General features: G+C 37.2%; 2 protein-coding genes across 4 annotated transcripts; both read right to left on the reverse strand.

Moving 5' to 3' along the window:
- Positions 1-2384: 2384 nt before the first annotated feature.
- On the reverse strand, positions 2385-6043 carry LOC103711975 (GPI-anchored protein LLG1-like). The gene is made up of 3 exons (XM_008798324.3): positions 5588-6043; positions 5430-5486; positions 2385-3227 (listed from the first exon to the last, which is right to left on the reverse strand). Exons 1-3 carry the CDS (start codon positions 5697-5699, stop codon positions 2866-2868), a joined length of 531 nt encoding a protein of 176 aa, XP_008796546.1. The 5' UTR covers positions 5700-6043; the 3' UTR covers positions 2385-2865.
- A 3675-nt stretch (positions 6044-9718) lies between these two features.
- LOC103711974 (phosphatidylinositol/phosphatidylcholine transfer protein SFH13-like) lies at positions 9719-19518 on the reverse strand. 3 transcript variants are annotated; one of them, XM_008798323.3, is made up of 17 exons: positions 18835-19518; positions 18631-18682; positions 18482-18519; positions 18056-18374; positions 17788-17887; positions 17446-17510; positions 16938-17204; positions 16645-16722; positions 16455-16556; positions 16320-16369; positions 16119-16218; positions 15870-15968; positions 15669-15782; positions 13401-13563; positions 11695-12074; positions 11098-11172; positions 9719-10515 (listed from the first exon to the last, which is right to left on the reverse strand). In XM_008798323.3, exons 5-17 carry the CDS (start codon positions 17822-17824, stop codon positions 10498-10500), a joined length of 1548 nt encoding a protein of 515 aa, XP_008796545.1. In that variant the 5' UTR covers positions 17825-17887; positions 18056-18374; positions 18482-18519; positions 18631-18682; positions 18835-19518; the 3' UTR covers positions 9719-10497. The 3 variants fall into 3 exon arrangements, with proteins under 3 accessions (XP_008796545.1, XP_008796542.1, XP_008796543.1); XM_008798320.3 differs by lacking the exon at positions 17446-17510; XM_008798321.3 differs by lacking the exon at positions 17446-17510 and having other exon boundaries at positions 9917-10515; positions 11098-11163; positions 18482-18682.
- Between the last annotated feature and the right edge of the window lie 544 nt (positions 19519-20062).

A 20062-nucleotide genomic window follows, 5' to 3' on the forward strand; every position in this document is an offset into this window, starting at 1 on the left:
CAAATCTTAGGTTGTGACAAATGGTATCAGAGTGGAGCAACCCATAGCCCATGTAGGGCTAAAAAATACTGTAGCACGAGCTTATTGAGACTGACCGCGGACGATCGTGATGCTTGTGATTAGATTTGAATGAATTTATATTTTTAGGCTAACGAAGACGTCGGAGTTTAAATAGGAGGAGTATGCAAGAATCCGTGTAGAAATATATTTAGTCTCACATCGATTATTCATCGAGAAAATCTTAGGTACAATTAAGAAACCCAAAAATATATTTTTCGGCTAGCCTTTTTGGGTGAAGTCTTTAGTTGTGACAAGTTTAGCTATGTCGGGAAACAAGTTGAATGGATTGGTATGATTTTGTAGAGTTAGTATGTAAAAAAAAAAAAAAAAAAAGGAAAGAGGAAAAACTATTTAAATATAATATTATATTACCTTAGTGCATGATGCTGGCGAAAATATGCATCTCAAAGAAATAAGATTTTATGAAAATTCAAACATACAACTTAGTAAGAAATGCATTTTGGGTTGATAGGAGCCTCGTAACTCAATTTCACTCGCAGGTGGATGGAGGAGAGGAAGGTGCGCAGAGGAGTGGTGGTGTGCGAAGGAGTTGGAGACATGGAGTGAATGAGAAATGCATTTTGGGTTGATGGGAGTCTCGTAACTTAATTTTACTCGCAAGTGGATGGAGGAGGAAATGTGGGTGCGCACAAGAGTGGTGGTGTGCGAAGGAGCTGAAGACATGGATGCGATGGAATCGGGCTGTATCTTTCACGGGAAAAAAGGATTCACTTTTTTTTTTGCACGAATCCATTACTGAATCATCCATCATACAGATTTCAAAATAATCCGAACTCCATCATTCATCCGCCTGCATAGATCCCAAATCAAAGCTAACTTATAGAGCCTGTAATTATGCTGGCCTCTCTCACAGTTTAATCTGTAGTGCTGATCAATCTGCAAAGGAATAAACAAACTCTTGGAATAGTATGGTTTATTTGATAGGACTGTTGGAGTTGCATGCATTTGAAGACCTAGAAGGGTATAAAGTTAGCACTGTTCAATAGCATCTTGCTGAGGATCGTGTTTGTTTCCCCAATTTGTTCTTGAAAAGTAATGCTACTGGTCCGCTGGTATTGAAGTGGCGCTGGGGTGGCCCAGGTTCGAAACACGTGGGCGTCGATTAAATTTGAGAACCAGATGTCCCACGTCTGGATTCTTTCGATGGAAGCGCTACTGGTCTACTGGTACCGAGGTGGCGCTGGATGATGCACTCACCCGTGGGTGAGGAACCTACAGGAGGGAACCCATGGGTTGGGGAGGGTACGTGGAACTTGTGGCCTGCATCGAACATTTCCTAGTAGAAGGAGGGCCCAGTGAGGGCTGCTACACCGGTGAGGTTTCCTCTCCCCCCTCCTTTCTTTTCACAAAAAAAAAAAAGTAATGCTATAAATTAGTAGTGCTTCTTATTCTTGGGAATGTCAAACAAGCGGATGGCTCGATTTCATTTTTGACGCTCCATTCAGGCTTCATATATTATTATAATAAATTAGTTTACCATGAATACACAGATGTGTTACTTGAGTCTACAGAAGACAAAACTCGCTACCACCCTTCCATTAACTTGAGTTGTGATATTAATCGTGCTATTCAATTAAAAGAGCATAGCATTCATTATATACGATTGGCTTGATCATTCAAACACAATGGCTAAATGCATAAATAAGAACTTTGATCAAAACGATATGTTAGTCATTTACTTGCAAAGCTTTGAACCAAACTATCAAATTACTTGTTTGGTGGGAGAGAAAAAAAGTAGTCAATTTTCTTGCAAAAACTATTCCATATTTTACTCCATATGTGAATCAGAAATGATGTTGCACCATCATTGCATAGTCTTTCTACAATTAATCCTGCATGGAGTCTAATTTGTAAAAAATATATCTTACAGTTACTAAATTTACGTCGAAAAGAAAAGCCTAAAAAGAAGATTAGTGATGGGACTGGGCACACATAAAATTGTGCAAGCGATTCCTCCCGAAATCTGCAAGCACTAATTAAGTAGTTTTCTTCTTCTTCTTCTTAATGAGGATCCCCATACGAATGACAACTGAAAAGGTTTCACTAAAAAAATTGTCGACTGGTTTTTCGCCATGTTCTTTATATCAAAATTAAAAAAAAGAATATTAATTAAGAATAATATAAAAGTGAAACAAAATATGGCTCAAAATTAAAGGGGTGCATAGTTATTTTTGTTTTTCATATACATTAATTTCCATGATCAATGTTGTCCATGATCTTTTTTGTTACTTAAGAGTTCAAAAAAATCATAAACTCTAATTACAAAAATGCTCATAGTTTGAGAAACATATATTAAAATGCTGAAACAAACAAAGAAGTCAGTCTACGCTTTATTACCATTAAAGCAGTGCCCATATTGCATCACGTATCATACAAAGTCTGCAAGTCTTCCAGAATACAGAGATGATTATGACTTTGTGATCACCCGTGTGGGTCTCTGTAAACTTACAAAACTCAACCCATGCAAGACTCAAATTCAAAGCTTTCTTTTCTCCAAATGGGACCACCATTTACCAGCCAGATTGCAATTTTAAGGTGTCTGAAATGCTAAGAATGAGGAGCAGATTAATTGCTTCTCATAGTACAAAAAAAAAAAAAAAAACTTAGAACTACACTATAGCAGACCTACATAAGTTTGTGTAAAGAAAAATAGCGCATACTCCCCACAACCAAATGTTCTTGACATCATCACCGAAGTAATTCGCCTTAACTCCTAACACAGATCATCCATTCGAATAACAGACTGCAGCAATGCAGCTCCCAGAAACATAAAGTCTTCCAACTTCAAGAGAATAGGAGTGCCAGAACCACTCCAGACATGAAGACAATTAGAAAGGTGAGGATTCGATTTATGTCACCAGCATTTGCAATGTCATCCGGTGTCTTTGAAGGGCTAGGAGGACATGTAAGCCCTTCCTTGGTGTCGTGGCATTCACTGGCAAACAGACCTGGCGGGTACTTGCCATGGACATTAAGATAAGAGAACAGATCTGATGCACAATTGTTGCTGACATCATTCAATTGCTCAGCAAATGGGCATGCAAATTCCTTGAAAGCAGCACAGCAGAGGTTAACAGCATAATGGGGCCCCTTGCACTTGCTCGTGACGACTGTGTAATTCTGGAACTCGAAGTTCACAGGGCAGTCTGACAGGGATATCAAAAGACATTAGATTTAGTATTAGTTATAAAGCTAAATGGTCCAAGATAAATGAGGAGTTTCCATAGTTGCAGTTCATTTTTGAGGATAGATATCTTCCATTCACTATGTTCATCTGTATTTTTTAGTGGTGATAATTGTAGCAGCATGGGAAAAGCAACCATTATCATCATCAGACAACGATCTTCTAATAAGATTAGCGACTCACTCAATAGTTCTGCAAAGTTTTACTTATAAATTATGAAGAATGCTGTCTATCTTGTCATTGTCATGTAGTTTTCTGGATTTGCAGGTGCGTCTGAATTTGTGTTTGAGGCAATCATATTTCTGTGCAAATTGCATGGCTTAACACACATACTTTATTTATCAAAACTTATTTGATTGCATCATCCAAGTGTCATTGCATAACTGCAAGTGTCGATTCTCTGATGTCCCTGAAATTGCATAATCATGCCCGAAAATGGTGAAACTCACCGGAACATTCAGTTAGCCTTACGAAACAAAATATTACCAGTGTGTATTTCTATTACAAATATTTTGAGTAACATATGTAATCTTACATACATATTGACATATAAACATAGGAAAACTATTTGGGACCAACATGATCGAGATGGAGTGAATAATTGAAAAGAAAAGTTTCTAAACTAATCAGAGTTCTTAGATAAGATTTTTCAATGAACTCTTGGATTCTCAAGTTTTTGGGTCATTAATTGATCAAGTTTGCGGCGATATGAGTAAACTGTGGCAGACGGTACTTATAACAGTAATTGATAATGATGCCTATAAGCATAAAAGAATTGTCAGGACAATGAGTACTCTTTTTTTTTTCTTAACAAAGTTGATAAGCACTTATTGCCAAACCAACTCTCACACTCATGTCTGGTTTATGTATGATACAGAAAGTGATTTTCTGATTAATAATACATACTACATGTCAAAATGTGATCTTAGATATTATAAAAACCACTCTACAACTATTTGACATGAAAACAAGTCAAAATTGAGAGATTGGGCATTTGCATCATATGGTACCATTAAGGACGCATATATGTAAAACCAAAGCACATGTATTCATGGACAAAATAAAGCCACCTGGATAATTAGATTTGTCATATATGAACTAATAGCTGGGGATGAAGACTCCGAAATTGAATACACTTGCAATCTCTGATCTCACAATGTGGAAGACAAAGTTGTATTCAATTAGTAGTGTCTGGTCAAAGATGAAACTAAAGGATTAAATGATGTTCATGGCAAATTGCACTCTTTAACATATCTATCTTGATCAAAAGCTCCATGTGGAGATTCTTTTGACACTCGGTCATCACCTTTTCAGAACTAGAATCTATTTAGTGATTCAGCAAAACCCGAAACAAAAGGCCGTGTCTTACGTTTCTACTGGTTCTGGCATGATATCTCAACAACCTGCCTACCAATTAGGCAGTATGCCAAATTAAGTCATAGTTTCGAAAAAGACTACCGTGAATATCTCAATCTCCAACCCTGGTGCTCCATTGAACTACTCAACAAAAATTGCAAAACAAGTAATTGCACTCGCTCCTCCCCTTTACTCGAAGGCTGCGCCACTTTGAACTACAACTCTGCGAGAGAACTACATAGGCTGCTAAATTATGGATTATGATGTTAAACTAACTTGAACTGTGCGTCCACTCCCTCCTTGGCTCTCATCTCACATGCCACCTTAAACTGTGGGTGACATGCAGTTCTTGGTAAAATATGGCTATCAGTCATGCTTCCAGACAAGAATCTCACATCGTCGTTGGATGCTCCAATCTCCTTTTCAGTTAAATGACTCACTGTATCTTGTTTACCTTCTCTTGAGTTCAATTTGTCTCCCAGTGAGTGGTTGGATAATATATATTTTCACCATTGAAATTCCAATGTTGTAAGAAAATTGCACCTTTCTTTCCTCCAATTCTCTCAGTTCACTCTAATATCTATCCTCAAGCCAGCTTAAACTAGCTCATAGATACAGGGAAAAAGAAGATCAGTTCTTCAAGACAAAAAATCTAATAAGCCCTCTAAAGCATGATTCTGAGTTCAAACAGGTGATTCCAGCGGCCATGGCGCCCAAGTTCAAATTTTTATACCATAAATCAGCAAAATATCAGGAATAAAAAACAAAATCTTGAATCAGATCATAGAGCGATGTGACTTGATCTTACTCGATTTCGTCTGCAGCAAACTCCGGCCCGTAGATCCATGATATTGGAACACAGCATCTATCATTACCACGATTTTTTTTTAAAAAAAAAACAAAGAATCAGCTCGCAAACTCAAAAAAAAAAAAATCAAAAAAATTTGAAATTAAACGCATCGGTACCTGAGATGAAGGTAGAAGCAGTGGCCAGTCCCACCAACAACATAAACAGAACCGCCCGCAAGGAGACGCTTCGACACAAATCCATCTCTCCGCCCAAAAAGGCAAACGACATCTTTCGACGTTTCCCCGCCTCCTACGATCTCCCGATAGAACTCGAAATCCACGGAGAATCGAGAGAGAGAGAGAGTAATTGGGGTTTGTTCAAGCGAAGAAAATGGAGAAGAGAAGAGAGGAGAGCGCGAACACCCGCTCGCGCAACCGAGTCAAGCCGACATATCCTCCGCCTCCGCTTTTGCAACTCCCAATGGCCGGAGTCAATCATCGGAGTCAACCAGTATTCCAGGATACCACTAACCGTAGACCCGCTTGCGCGACGGAGTCAAGCCGACACGGCCTCCGCCTCCGCTTTTCCAACTCCCCAATGGCGGGAGTCGACCAGCGGAGTCAACCAGTTTTTCACGATGCCGCTAACAGTGTGTGGTTGGCGTCATCGGAGGGCGGATGAGTCGAAAAGGTGGATAATTTTTACTAATTGTTTGATTTTAAAATTTTAAAAAATTAATAAAAAATAATCTATATATTAATTTATTGTTTTTAAATTTTATATTAAAAAATGAAGGAGTGGATATCTACGTTAACAAAATTATCTGTCCGGCAAAATTCAGATATTTTTTCTTTTTCTATTTATATTCATTATTTTTAACTAACTATTTATAGAAAATTAATTACTTATTTATATAATTAATATATATATATATATATTAATTTTATAAAATTATTTATTGAATTAAAGTAAAGTAAAATTAAATAGTTATATAATTTTGTATATAATAATAAATTATAAAGATTATAAGTTAAATTGAATTTTGATTGGTATATCAAGGTTTCTCTCCGAGATGTATGTATACCATTTTGGATTCTTTGCATGAGATACAAGATGCACATGAGTGATCCCAGAGAAGAGAGATTTTGATAGACAACAATAGCATGTTCCTCGAAAATTACACTGATAAATAGATAAACATCATTTCTTTTGCAAACATGTTCCCATCAACTGCTAAAACGTTGGACAATATGTAAATGTGATAATGGTTTCCTTAGAAGAATTCATTGACAAGAGTATGGAGTGTTACGGAGGATTTCAATTCCATCACAGACAGGCGGTGTATAACATAGAGTACATGATGTATATAATTTATAAGGAAAATATATTTGTTGGAGGGTAACAATACGATTACATTTTATTTAAGACGCAAAATTTTCCTCGGAAAACTCTTTCATTCCTACCACTGCACATGGACCATCCAGCGTAGAGCACTGTAGAGCAAGAATCCTTTGTCAGAGAATTAGATATTAAACTCAGTGGATCATCTGCTAATGAAAAGTGGCTGCGGAGTTTTGCTAAAACAAGGGAAGAAGTAGAAGGAAAAATTTCCATAATTCTGATTGTTGTATAAAGTGCTTGAACACAATAATATATACAGGGTATATATATAAAAGCTTAAATATAACAGATATTGAGTACGATAACAACTCTATTAATATTACAGGTTACACACGTTAACAAAGTTGGTGGTCCATAAAGTATGCTCGAACAAAGCTTGCAAAAGGGCGGAGAACAACGACATGATCGACATCCTCCACCCGGTCAAGATAGAGTTTATAATAGATGTGTTCATTGTGTGACAGACATTTCCTAGCTAGGCTTTGCTTGCATGGGATTCGATTCCACCAGAGTTGCCAGCAAAAACAACGGACTCTAGGTGCCACCTTGCTCTTCCAAATATTAGAGAAGACCTTGGATTCAATAGATAGTTAGTACCTCAGTCAGAGAAATATTTAGAGACTTTTGGAAGTTTGACTAGATTTGTCATTTCCCCAACATAATCTGGCTGGATAAGAGTTCAAAGGAATATGTATCCGAATGAAGGCTTCAGCAATATCAGAAGGAATGTATGATTAGCTTTCTGGACTTTTTTTTTTTTTTTTCCGACACAACGGTGACTCACATTGATCGTACATGAGTACAACCAGTAAGATTAAAAAGAAGAAGTTGAAGAAGAGAAAATGGAACAGACTCGTGATTCTTCTAAAGGATTCCTTCTGAATATTGTACAGCATAGGAGGCAACCCAGTCAGCAATACCATTTGCATCCCAATAGACATAAATGGCCCGGACGGAGCCACATCCTCTCTATAGCCTATGTATATTTGAAGCAACAGTTGTCCGTTATCATATTTGTGCTGGCCTTGAATCCACTCGATCACCACAGTCAAGTCCTCATCAAGGAAAACGTTGTTCCACCCAGAACTAGCCTCCCATAGGTGATGCCCTTTCATACAGCTCTCAGCTATGCTTCGATGGCAGTTACGTCGAATATTTGACGTCCTAACTACAAAGAGTCTGGAGTTACGACCTCGGATCCCATTCCTTTTGAACGGTCACACAAATTTCACTGCCTCTACCAGCAAAGGACAATGCCTTCCTTTTCCACCCTCTAGTATGGCGTTCAATTTTGTTGGAGCTAAGTCTGTCTGTTAGGTTTAGATCTAGATATGGGGATACCCTAATACTTCAAACAACAGATTTAACCTGAATCCCCAGATCGGAACTAATAAATGCTGCAAATCAAAACGTGATGTGCGACTAAACTGGACATGAGATTTATTTAGTTGACGCCAAACCAGACTGTGAACAGTAATCCATCATGATCTTTTTTAAAATCTAACAATTCCTTTCATTAGCAACAAAGTAGCAGCCGTCTGCAAACAAAAAAAAAGCAGGTGCGAAGATACAGGACCAATTGGCAGTCAGCTAATACCCTTTGAGCGATCCAGTGCTAACAAGTTCTTTTAAAAGATAAAGGAGACAAGAGACATCCTCGAACCCCCATTGGATTCAAATTTAACAGAAGGAGATTAGGATAACTATGGAGGCCGAAGTGAAGGAAGAACATGCGACCTAAAAGTTGTAGGAAAAAAAATAGACAATATTGCTGGTGCAGATATTACCATAAAGGCTTTGGTTTTTGGAGCATAAAATCAGGAATGCATAGTTTCCAAGCCACGAACACATTCTATGAAATATTTCTGCCAAACACAAAAGCACCTTATTCCTCTGATGCTGAAGAAGGCATAAGGCGTTTCATCCTATTCACCAAAATTTTGTCACTAATTTATATAGCGTGTTACCGAGGCTAATGGGCCGATAATCCTTGGGCTTTGTGGCTGCACTATTCTTGAGCAAGGGCCCAATCGAAGTGGATTATACATGATCTCCAGATCACATCACAGCTTTCGGAGACAATCGCCTTCATGCCAACGACGGCCTGACCAGGCATCGGGGGAGGAGCCCAGAACTCTCATCACTCATTTCCATTACTCGGGATGAGTGTGACCAATTCAAGCGCACAAAATATTCGATTGATGCTGTAACTAGAATCTTTTTGGTCCGCTGTAACTTCAGTCTCTCCGATTGCTTGGAGAAGGACCCAAAGAATATAAAATATTTCAAATTGAATTTTCAGCTGTTTGGATGGTGAAAGAAAATACAACAAAATTTCCAAAAGGTATATAAACATTAAGCCCCAACCTTTTCAAATATGACTTCATGAATTTGACTTTTTTAAGTATAGTCTCACATACGGTTTTCAAGTGTTCTTCGAGGGACGTGAACCATCCATGTATGTCAGCAGGACAGCCTAGATATGTCACCTGGTAGTGCCAGTTGTGTTGGCGGAAATTATCTGTTTGCGTATTCGTAACTCTAAAATCAAGGGCGCTAAGGTTAGGGTAGAGGCAACTCAATTAACACCAAATTGTCGAGCAATAGGGACTTCTGCAGGCCAAGCTGCTGGTTAGCCAGGCAGTAATATAACGAGGGCTCTTCATGACTTCATCTACCACCTTCATCCACCTGCCACCACTATACATGCTCCATCTTAATCCATCACCCTCTTGGTAAATACTGCCTTCGATTTATAACGCCCTTCTAAGAGCAGCAAGACACGCAGCAAGCAGCATGAGTATATAGGTTGACAAATAATTAGAAATCTTTAATTAGATCGGAACGGTGGACATCCATCAGTCATGGTTGCAATTTATAAGATTGTCATTTTGATCCAACCAAAATCAAGATTGCAATGCAGATAATCCTTGCAAGTAATCAATAATTCACTCCCGTTACACCTTCCTTAGGATCCAGCTAAATACTTGTCCTCTCCGAGTCAATTTAAAAAAAAAAAAAAGGAACTACTCTATTTATCCATTCTCCAAAACATATAGATCCCAAGGTAGGTACCTTGGTTTTTATGTGATGCAGTCCGAATGTTTTCTTCTGCAATTGATGAGATGGAATTATTAACAAAATAGTGAACGACCATGATCGAATTTGGTCCCACTTGAGACAGACTTCTTTTATTCCCGTTCAAATGATGCCCGCCCCAGGCTCCAGATGCTTTGGCGTCATCTCCTGTGCAGCAGCTTAAAGCCTCATAAACCTTTAAGAATGATAAAATTCGATGAGGCCGCTCAAAGGACAAATATCTGGATGGTGGAGCAAACTCCAAAACTAGATCCCTAACAACCCATGAAGCCACACTAGAACTGGTGGACAAGGGCTCAGGTTTAGAGGTAGAGCGAGAGACGCCATTTCATAACAAAACAAAGAAAAACTATATATTAACTTTCCTTTTTGTTTTTCCTTTTTCCCTCATCCACCATCTCGGCTTTTCCATGATGCTGCATGTAGCACGCTCATAACAGTTCGTAAACGTGACAAATCTCATCACGGACCAAAAGAAAGAAAGAAAGAAAGAAAGAAAACTGTATAGCAGGAAGTATTCTTTCAATGCTAATCTGACGCCAAAGCTACGCTTCTCAACCATGTACAGCCACTCTCTCTTTAGGTTTTAACAAAACTTCCTTCTCTGCAAACAACGATGCAAGCAAGATGTACCAGTTAGATCCAAAATGGTGCAGACCATGATTGCAATTTGACAACAGTAGCAGACAAGATAAACGGAAACATAGACTCAGTAATAAACAAAATAAAGAGATGAGTATTATCAATCTGGTCTCTCTGACTTTTGGAGACCTATACTAGTGAAAATTTGTAGATATGATTTAAACCAACGTCTCCATAATTTGATAAAATAAACTAGGCAAGCTAAGCGCTAGCACAGGATGATGGTGCAATCATTAAAAGATTTGAAGTGTCTTAAGTACCTGACATATTTAGAAACGTAGAATTTGAAGTGTGGCAAATATGACCCAGTTCATGAGAATCAGGATCAATGGTATATTAAAAATCCTAAGGTAACAAAATATTTCTCCAAGATCTACACAATCAGAGACATCATGTATTCAATGCTCGTTTTAGGTTTAGCTTTAATTTAGTCAAAAGAAGTGAGACAAACCAAAGGTTTCTTTTAAAAAAATCTATAGTTAGGTTGTTCACAAAGATGTGGATGAACTCAACAGTTTGATGGTAAATGGTTTTTTCAGCATACCCTGAGATTGGACTCCTGTACAGCTTCTAACATTTCTGCAATCTCCATTTGCTTCACCACTGTGGCCTGCAATACCTAAAAGAACATGTGATCACAATCTATCAAAAAGCATTATCTCAGAGAAAATATATAAGAAAAATGAACAATAAAACGATATAAATGGGATAAAATTTCTTAATTATACATAAATATGTTACACATATATACAACTCTGGATCTTTTTTGGGCCAATTGCTTATAGTATACAAATTTCCTGAAGAAGTAATACAAACAAAAAAAAAAAATGGGGAGAAAAATGATGCCACTCAAACATCATGGAGATGCATCCCCAGTAATGATAACAGTGTCCAAGTTAGATAAAAGCTAACTTTCTGAAGTGAAGCTTTGATGGAATAGTGATGCTCCAGCACGAATATTCATTAAAAGCATCAAATATTGCCGTTGTTGTTAATCCAGATCAGGAACCACACTCAAAATATTAAGTGCTTCCTTTTATGATATAGCTGAACTTTAATATGATACTCTTTCTAACTTACTGCATGCTGTTTGACTCACCTTAGAACACAAAAAACCATTAAATATACAATAAAAGATTACCTTCTTCGTCTTCCCAAGGTCAAACTCAATGGACTTTATCCTGTCCCAAGAATCAAGGAGTGCACGGTCTTTTTCCTGTGGAATCTCTGCAGGCTTGCTACTGAGTTCATTGCACATCAACTCGAGCCTCTGAAGGCGTTCTAAACAAGGACTGACATGGTCTTCCTTGACAGCTTCCACACTCGGATGGTTATCTGGAGTAAGGACCAATGCATCTGATGGATGAATGTTCTCCAACCTCCTTTCTTGTCTACAACCAAAGAAACGAAAGAAGGGTAGCAGTTTAACCAAAAATGCGACTAGTGCTCTTGCAAGATATCTTATATTTCCTTCCTCTGAATCTTCCTTGGTGTGTTTGCACAGATCAGTGCCCAAGTTACCTGAAACCGTAAGAGATACATCAAAATTCCCCATTTGAAAATTCAAAGGATCTTGGTAGCACAAAAACTAAAGAAGAGACACTTTATAATCTACAGGAAAATATTTTATTAAACATCTCACCAAAACATACTAAACAGCCTATTATCTAACCAAACTGCCATCGCCACTCCTTTCATAAATTATAGTAATTCTACAAGTTTCAACTGGTTTTAAAGCAACATGAGAACTCAAAGGCACTAAAAGGTGAAAAATTTATGTTAATGCAGTTCCCTAAAAGCGACCCTTGTTGCCTTTGTAATGTAGATTTTAATTCATGATATTTTATTCTAGTCACTTTCTTGCAACTGCATTTTGGATGTAAAATTTCACACATCGCAGACTTGAATATATTCTTTTAATATATTTGGCAATGTTCTCATTGTGCCTCAACTTTAACGTGCAGGCCTTTGGACATCTGCAATGAGGAATCAATAGACTAAAGGGTCGGAAAGGTGATTGGAGAATACTGGGAAATAGTAGTAATGAGAAATGATGAGCAACTTCCATTTTAGAAGACAGCCATAGTTATGAAAAGATGATTAAAGTAGGATTTGTATAGCTGGCCCAAACTGCCAGAGCAAAGTGTATATATACATGCAATTAACTTAGTACCAACAGAAGATGTAACAGGCAACAATGACAGTGATCCATATGTAGATAAACATAAGCAAATACAGCAATAAAGAACCAAGAAAATTAAAAAGTAGTTCAATTCCTTCTACAATTAGGGAATTGCGGTAATAATTTGACAAATTGCAGAACTTCGCTAACAATTTCAGTTTGCCAGGGAAAAAAAACAAGTAGCAGAACAATAAAAACACATCCAAACCTACATCATATTTATTTTATCACCATTGGAATTCACTATAATGGAATCAAGCATGGGCCATTCTGAGCACTTATAGTTCTAAAAGATTATCAACTGCTATATTCCAACGCTAAAATTGTCATGATTAAGCAGCTTCTCTTGTAACAAAACCAGGCTGCCACAAATACTTCATGATGGGACATGAAAGTTGTCAAAAATACCAACATGCAAAGATACCAAAAGATGTGTGGAGCAAATCATAGTCTATAATGTTCCCAACAATGAAAAAATCACTGGCTTAGGACTTAGACAAGCTGCTTATTAGGCTCTAGTGCAACATAATTGCAGAAACAATCAACTGAAGCAGTAGTAAATTTTCGTTTCTAGTAAAAGAGAACTTTCAGAGGATGGCAAGAAAGGAACTTAGAGAGCAGGGTTGACTAACAAATTATGCGGGAGTAGATCTTATTATCAGTACCTAGTGAATGTGATGTTCCATTGGCAAAGGTACACCCATGATCCTTGTGTTCTTTAGATGCATTACAAGCAGATCCTGCTCCCCTTCTGCAGTCTACAGCTTTATCAATCATCTTGAAGTCACGATTGCAATTGTAGTAAGATGTAGAATCTGTCGCCCTGAACTATATCACAATAATGAAAAAAGATACATTTAACATCTACTAGAAAGAGCAAAAAATACTGCATCATAATGATTAGTAACTATTACTGCAACTGCACATGAAGATAAGCATATACATGCAATTATATCATTAATGTCAGAATGCCAGTTTAATGAAATATGATGATTAGCATCTTTACCACGTAGCACAAACTACCGAGGACAAAAGTAGGGGTTTAGATTGTAAAGATAATTAATGGGCAGTATGGAACTGTGGATCATGGATGTCATGTCAATTATATCAGGAACGTCAGTGCGAACCAGCTGAAGGGAGGAGACAGGTGGAGAGGAAGAAGAAAGGAATAAGAAGGCCTTTGATGCCATAGTTTAAAGATTTTTCAAGATGGACAAAAGAATCATCTTTTTGATAGTATCCCAAAATTTAAAAAGAAATTCAGATCTGAATCCCATGAGAGATATATCATGGATATATTGGTGAGGCAATAATACAGACCCTAAAAGGAAAAAGTAATAGGCATATAAATATGATAAAGTAACACTTTAGGGAATCTAGAACAGTGAAAAACGGAAAGTCATGCTTTCCAATAGATACAACAAAATTCAGCATTCAACAAAGCATATATAAAGCAAATAGTATTAAGTTGTTTATTGGACATTTGGACCCACTCCGCCCAGCACCCTCTTTTAACGTTAAGGCTGCATTTGGAAGTGGAATAAGTTAACCAGTGTAAATGGGTTAACTTACTCCTACTCCTCTTTGCTCCAGAATAAATTACCCCTCTTTTATTGGGTACCAACTTTTCAGAAATAACTTTTTGCCCTTCTGAAGACATGGTTTACCCAAGTGTTTGGCTGAAAAAGGGTGGATTAACTAACTTAAATGGCTTTTACTCCCTCTTATTCCACTTCCAAATCAGCCTAAGTGAATTACATGTTAGTGAATGAGCAAGAATGGGAACTGAGTATGACTGAACAGAATAATTCAAGGATTTGGGGGTTGTTTTGATGCCAGAAGATCTTATCAGTCTAGTAAGATCTTCTGGCCGGTTGTGTTCATTTTAAAAGTACGGCTAAGTTGGGATGGCTCCAAGAGATCACAGTGCCAGGTGATAGCTAATCCTTGTTTTTCAGGGATAATGGATTCCATTCTCCAGGTGATTTACCTTATCCCTAGATAATAGCAATTAGGTGTTCCATTGCTTCTCCAATCTATTGGACCGGGTCCACTTCACTGTATTTTCATGATAAAGTCCCTCCATAGGAAGATCTTATCAGGCCAATAAGATCTTCTGTCATCTAAACAGGCCTTTAAAGAAATGACTAATTTTTCCTTCATATATTGTCATAGTATATATGAAGTCAATAAGGAAATGGCTCAGGTAGAATATAAGTGTGTCAATATCTGAATATTATAATTCCAGCAAATAATATTGGTAGGTCAACATTATGTTTTGAGATTCACCATTGCATATATCCATAAGTTTTATTATCTGGTCTTCTTTTTTTCTTATCTGTTTCTTACAAGGGAGTGAGCTCAACGTTATCATTACAGGGAGTGGCTGTTACCTAGAAAGTGGAGATTTAGAAAATCACAGAGAAACACACAAAAATAAATATGTTACCATCTCTAGGACCTGCTTCAACTTCCAACTTAAACTTTCGAAATCCTTTAGAAGGCAATCTTCCTAGGAATATCGGATTGGTTTGTTGAAAAAAATGAGCTCTAAAAAGAACTTATGAAATGGTAAGGTGAAATAGAACTTATAAATACTCACTTATCAGTCCAATTTCTAGATAGATGTTTGTTTTCTTTCTTTTTTTTTCTTTTTAGTATGAAAGATATTATAATGAAGGATCCTGCATTAGTCTCCATATCCAGAATCAAATTAAGCTGTGTATCCTAAAGATGAAAGCATCATAATATACCTTAATATGGTATCCACTTCAAATCTCGTTTGTAAGCTTAAATATTATAGGAGATATCCATCTTGGCACTTCAGATCCACATCATAACTATAACACATCTTCATGCATAGTCAAAAAATTACAAAACAAGGTTCATAAATATGGTCATATTGCACATGTAAATCAAAGCACACTACTCACTTCCTCTTGAACTGGAGCCAATCGAGTGTATTCAGCAGTTCTGGATATAACAGGAGAACCAAGATCATCAACATCTGATCCTGATTCAGCTGTTGATGTGTCACTACATCTTCCCTGCCATTCAGTTTGCAAAAGGAAAGATGAATAATTGATCTACACAATCAACCTATACTAAACACCATGAACAATTCAGTGTCTTGCCTTCAGTGGACGTAGCCTAGGACAGGGAGCATTTCTTTGTTCTCCATCAGATACTCGCCTAATTTCCCTCACAAATGCTGCTTCAACACAATGTACAAGCTACAGGTAAAAATCGTAAATCATATCAGTGCACTTCATGCTCTTGGTTGATCAACGGACTCTGTATATTTGATTAAGGATGTAATATAAAGAAATTGTGATCTGATATAATATAACATGGTTGGCCTGTTACTGCATGACATGTCCTACCTTCATAATGACAGGGTCATTCCATGGTCCTTTATTAGATCTAAGACATCCACCTTCATCACAGCATGTGCATGAGCCACCCAGGAAGTCTGGCAGTTGGCTGAAGGAAAAACCAGGGTGGAAAATCTGATTTACAGCAGCTAGAGAATATAAAGGAAACAATTGATAGCATCAGAGCTAGCATAGATAAAACAAACCAACCTTGCATCAATAGCTTCAAGAAGCCTGCTCTGATATTTGCTCCCCAGTACCTGTGCATATTAAATAAACCATGAATCAAAGCTGAAGAAATCGGGGAGAAACCCACATATTTACTTCAGAAGCATGGATATTTACATGTATCTTTGCTGTAGTTTTGGGGTCAAGAAATCCCTTTACAGTGTTCCAAAGCAGCTTGAAACCATGACCAGCATTTACAATGAACATTTGATGTAGTGTCTGCATACATGAACGTTTGAGCAACCCTCCTATGAATACTAAACAAGAGCTACTTGACAAGAATATGTTAGCATAAAACAGTAGATACCTCAGGATAGTAATCACCATCTATTTTCTGCATATTGTGCAAGAGGTCTCTTGCTGTCTTGCTGAAATTCTTCAATCCCTGAATACCAATACAAGGACAACTCTATATCAGAGTGGCTTCCTCGGTGACTAAAGAAGATCACCAGAAAGCAAAATATGATATGGGAAATCTTTTCTGTTTCTCATTTAAAAGAGATAAACCCTTGTAACCATATTAGCATCAATAATACAGTAAACAGATTAAAAAAATAGAGAAAAAGAAAGAAAAAAAAAAAAGCAGAGGTGCCATCTTACCACACCATGCACATCCAGTATTGTAGTTGTCGAATCAATGTGTCTTTTGGCAGCAATTGAGCAAGCAGGAAATTTCTCATGCAGGGCCTTCTCAAATTCCTGTACGTGATATTTTATGTAGCGCTCGACGGTGGTAATGTGAGTAAGCTTGTTCGGCTCAACTTTTCCGAGCCTCTCAATATATACAGGTCTTCCCTGCCTGTCCACTCCATGGTATCCTTGGGGATAATAGCACAGGACTTCCTCCAGTTCTTCAAAGGCAAAATCCTTGAATCCAGTACATTTGATTGTCATTACCATGCCATATGTAAATTAAGGATTAAGAATGGCTTCGAGATAACAAAAGCAAATTGTAATTAAGGAAGTAACATATTCAGAACAACAAGCATTATAAATTGTGAAAACATTTTTATGCTGGAATTAGCCCGCTATAATAAAAAGATTAGCTAAAACTAAGGATGTAAATGTGTGAAAATAACACATTATAGAAAGAAGTTCTTAACTGTACCTCTAAAGAGATATACATCCTCAAAGACCATTCAGAGAGGACAGATCGAAATGAACCATAATACCCTGATAAATTTGAAAACAAATAGAAAATAGAGCTTCTTATAATTGGCAAAGATTGCACTAGACTGTTAAATCTGTCACACAGTGAACTACTCACATCTAGATTATTCACTTTCCATATTTTGCAATAAAGATACATATACTTTTATAAAGACTCAGACTCCCATAATCTTGTTGTTATCATATCATTATCTGATAAGACTCACTATGCCTCCCAAATCTTTAAACTGTTTCCTTAATGCATGTAGAAGTGCTCTGCAGTATGTGATAGTTGCCTCACCTCCAAAATGTTGTCTGCTCCAAACTCTTTTCTCCATCTAAGCATCTCAGCCCACATATGGGTCGTTTTCTCAAAGTCAAATTTCCTAGCCTTGAGAAACCTGCACAAAATGAACGGAATAATTAGCCACCATAGGTATAGCTTAAACGCATGCTTAGAACTTAAAATTTTACAAGATATAATAACAAACATTACACAGCTTCAGGTATAGCAGATGATTGAATTATGAAAACAGAACGCAAAGAAAATCTTAAACATCATTGCTAACCTGAGCAATGTGTGATAGTCATCATGTTTATCAGGCAATAAATCCTTGGCAACAAGCTCTTGCCGGAAAGCATAGACTGCGCGCTCCTCTTCAGCATCCCTTATGTCCTCGATAGCAACAGAAGGCACCCTGAAATAGACTTTCCGTTTCCCTCTTTTCTTAAGAGAATGAGTAAACTTAGTGGAAGCATTCAAAGCCTTCTTCTTCAGAGACCCGATCTTTGTTCTCCTTCTTTCGTCTTCCGAGATCTCCACATCTGATCTCCTCTCCTTTCTCTCATCACAACTAACCGATCCTTCAAATCCTTCTGCGTGGCAGACTGCAATGCCGCAATGCACGATCAATCGTTCAGAAAAAAACAATCAAATCACTGCTTTTATATGACTATTCTACAGAGTCGAGGGAGGAAAAACTAAATAAACATACCTGACATTTTCGAGATCTCAGACTTGAAAAGACGAAAACTGCAACTGATACTGTTAGTAAAAGTCCATACTGAATCGCAAAAACACCGTCTCCCCGCTAATGTTGTTATTCTGATTTAAAAACCAGGAAAAAAGATAGAACTATCTTACATATCAGTATCACTGAGGGGTCCTAGAGTGCAGCAAAGATCCAAACAAGGCTCTGCAAACAAGGAAAATTCGACAGCTGATCAGTGCCAGTAACTAAAGAATAATCTACAAACTATTTTCTCATCTTTTTTCTTTCTTTTTTTGATCATCAGATCTGAATATTACATCTATAATTCCAAGATTAGATAAGAGAACGGCTGGTACCTCATCAGAAGCTTTCAGTTCAAAGGACCCGGAAAATCTTCCAGTTTAAAGGAACCGCAAAATCCTTTCAAAGGAGAGGCTCGCGACCTGCATTGACTCAACCGTCATTCGAATCCGCGAATAAATCCTCTCCCGAAAACGAAACCCTTAGTAAATCCCAGTAACCCCTCAAAGATCCACTAGAACCGCACCGAATCTTGTAACTCCTCAAGTCTTTCTCCCAAACCGTTCAAAAACCCCTCGAAATCAAGAAACTGCACCCTAGATTCCGATTTCCCGGATCCAAAGCAACAAGAAACGAGTTCCACAGCCGAACTAATAAAATCAAGAAAAGAACTCCAGAAACACGGATCCAGGAATCAACCCGGCAGGAGAATACGACGATGGCGGATCTGAAGGCTACACCTCACGGAAACTCTAGTGCGGCGATCCGAGAGCAGAAGGCGAGACGGGAATCTCCAAGAACGAGAAGAATCCGAGGATAAATCGGCGAGAGAAGCACGGGGAGGGCTACTAATTATGTGATGATGCGGGATTTCTAATCTGGACTCTGGAGAGAGAAGTATTGGAACTGTTTCCTCTCTGCTCTCCCTTCATCCACTGTTTCGTCTGCTGGCGTTCGGAAGAGAGAGATACGAAGATTCCAGCGAGCGTTCTGCTCGGCTTCCCTCTCTCCCACTCTATTGTTGACCTGACCTGAGGCTTATTGCATATATATCCTCTAAAATATAAAAAATTATATAAATAGTTTTTATAAAATTATTATTTAGATGTATATTTTAATAAAATATTTATTTTATACGTATATTTATATATATATATACTTATACAATATAGTATTATTAAAAAATAAACGATTTAAATTTGAAATAACTAAAATATTCTTATAGGTAGACGTGTAAAAAGAAAACTTTATAAGGTTACACATTCGAATAGCAATTTGTAAGGGTATTCGTGCAATTACGCATATTTAGAAGGATATATGCTTAAAAAAAATTTAATAAAAATCATTAAAGTTTAGAAAAAATAATTCAGTTATTTCTTAATAGAAAGAGTCATAAAAAAAGATTGATATTATTATATCACATAATCTTATGTTAATATCAAATCTTACAAAATGAATCATATTGCTTTCACGAAATTCTTGCCTCAAAAGCTCAATATTTACAAATCACTAAAAATATTTTACCAATCTAAGCATTCATATTTAATTTAAATTTAATATATA

The sequence above is a fragment of the Phoenix dactylifera genome, unplaced genomic scaffold (genome assembly GCF_009389715.1).
Source record: "Phoenix dactylifera cultivar Barhee BC4 unplaced genomic scaffold, palm_55x_up_171113_PBpolish2nd_filt_p 000143F, whole genome shotgun sequence".
In the NCBI taxonomy this organism is placed as follows: domain Eukaryota; kingdom Viridiplantae; phylum Streptophyta; class Magnoliopsida; order Arecales; family Arecaceae; genus Phoenix; species Phoenix dactylifera.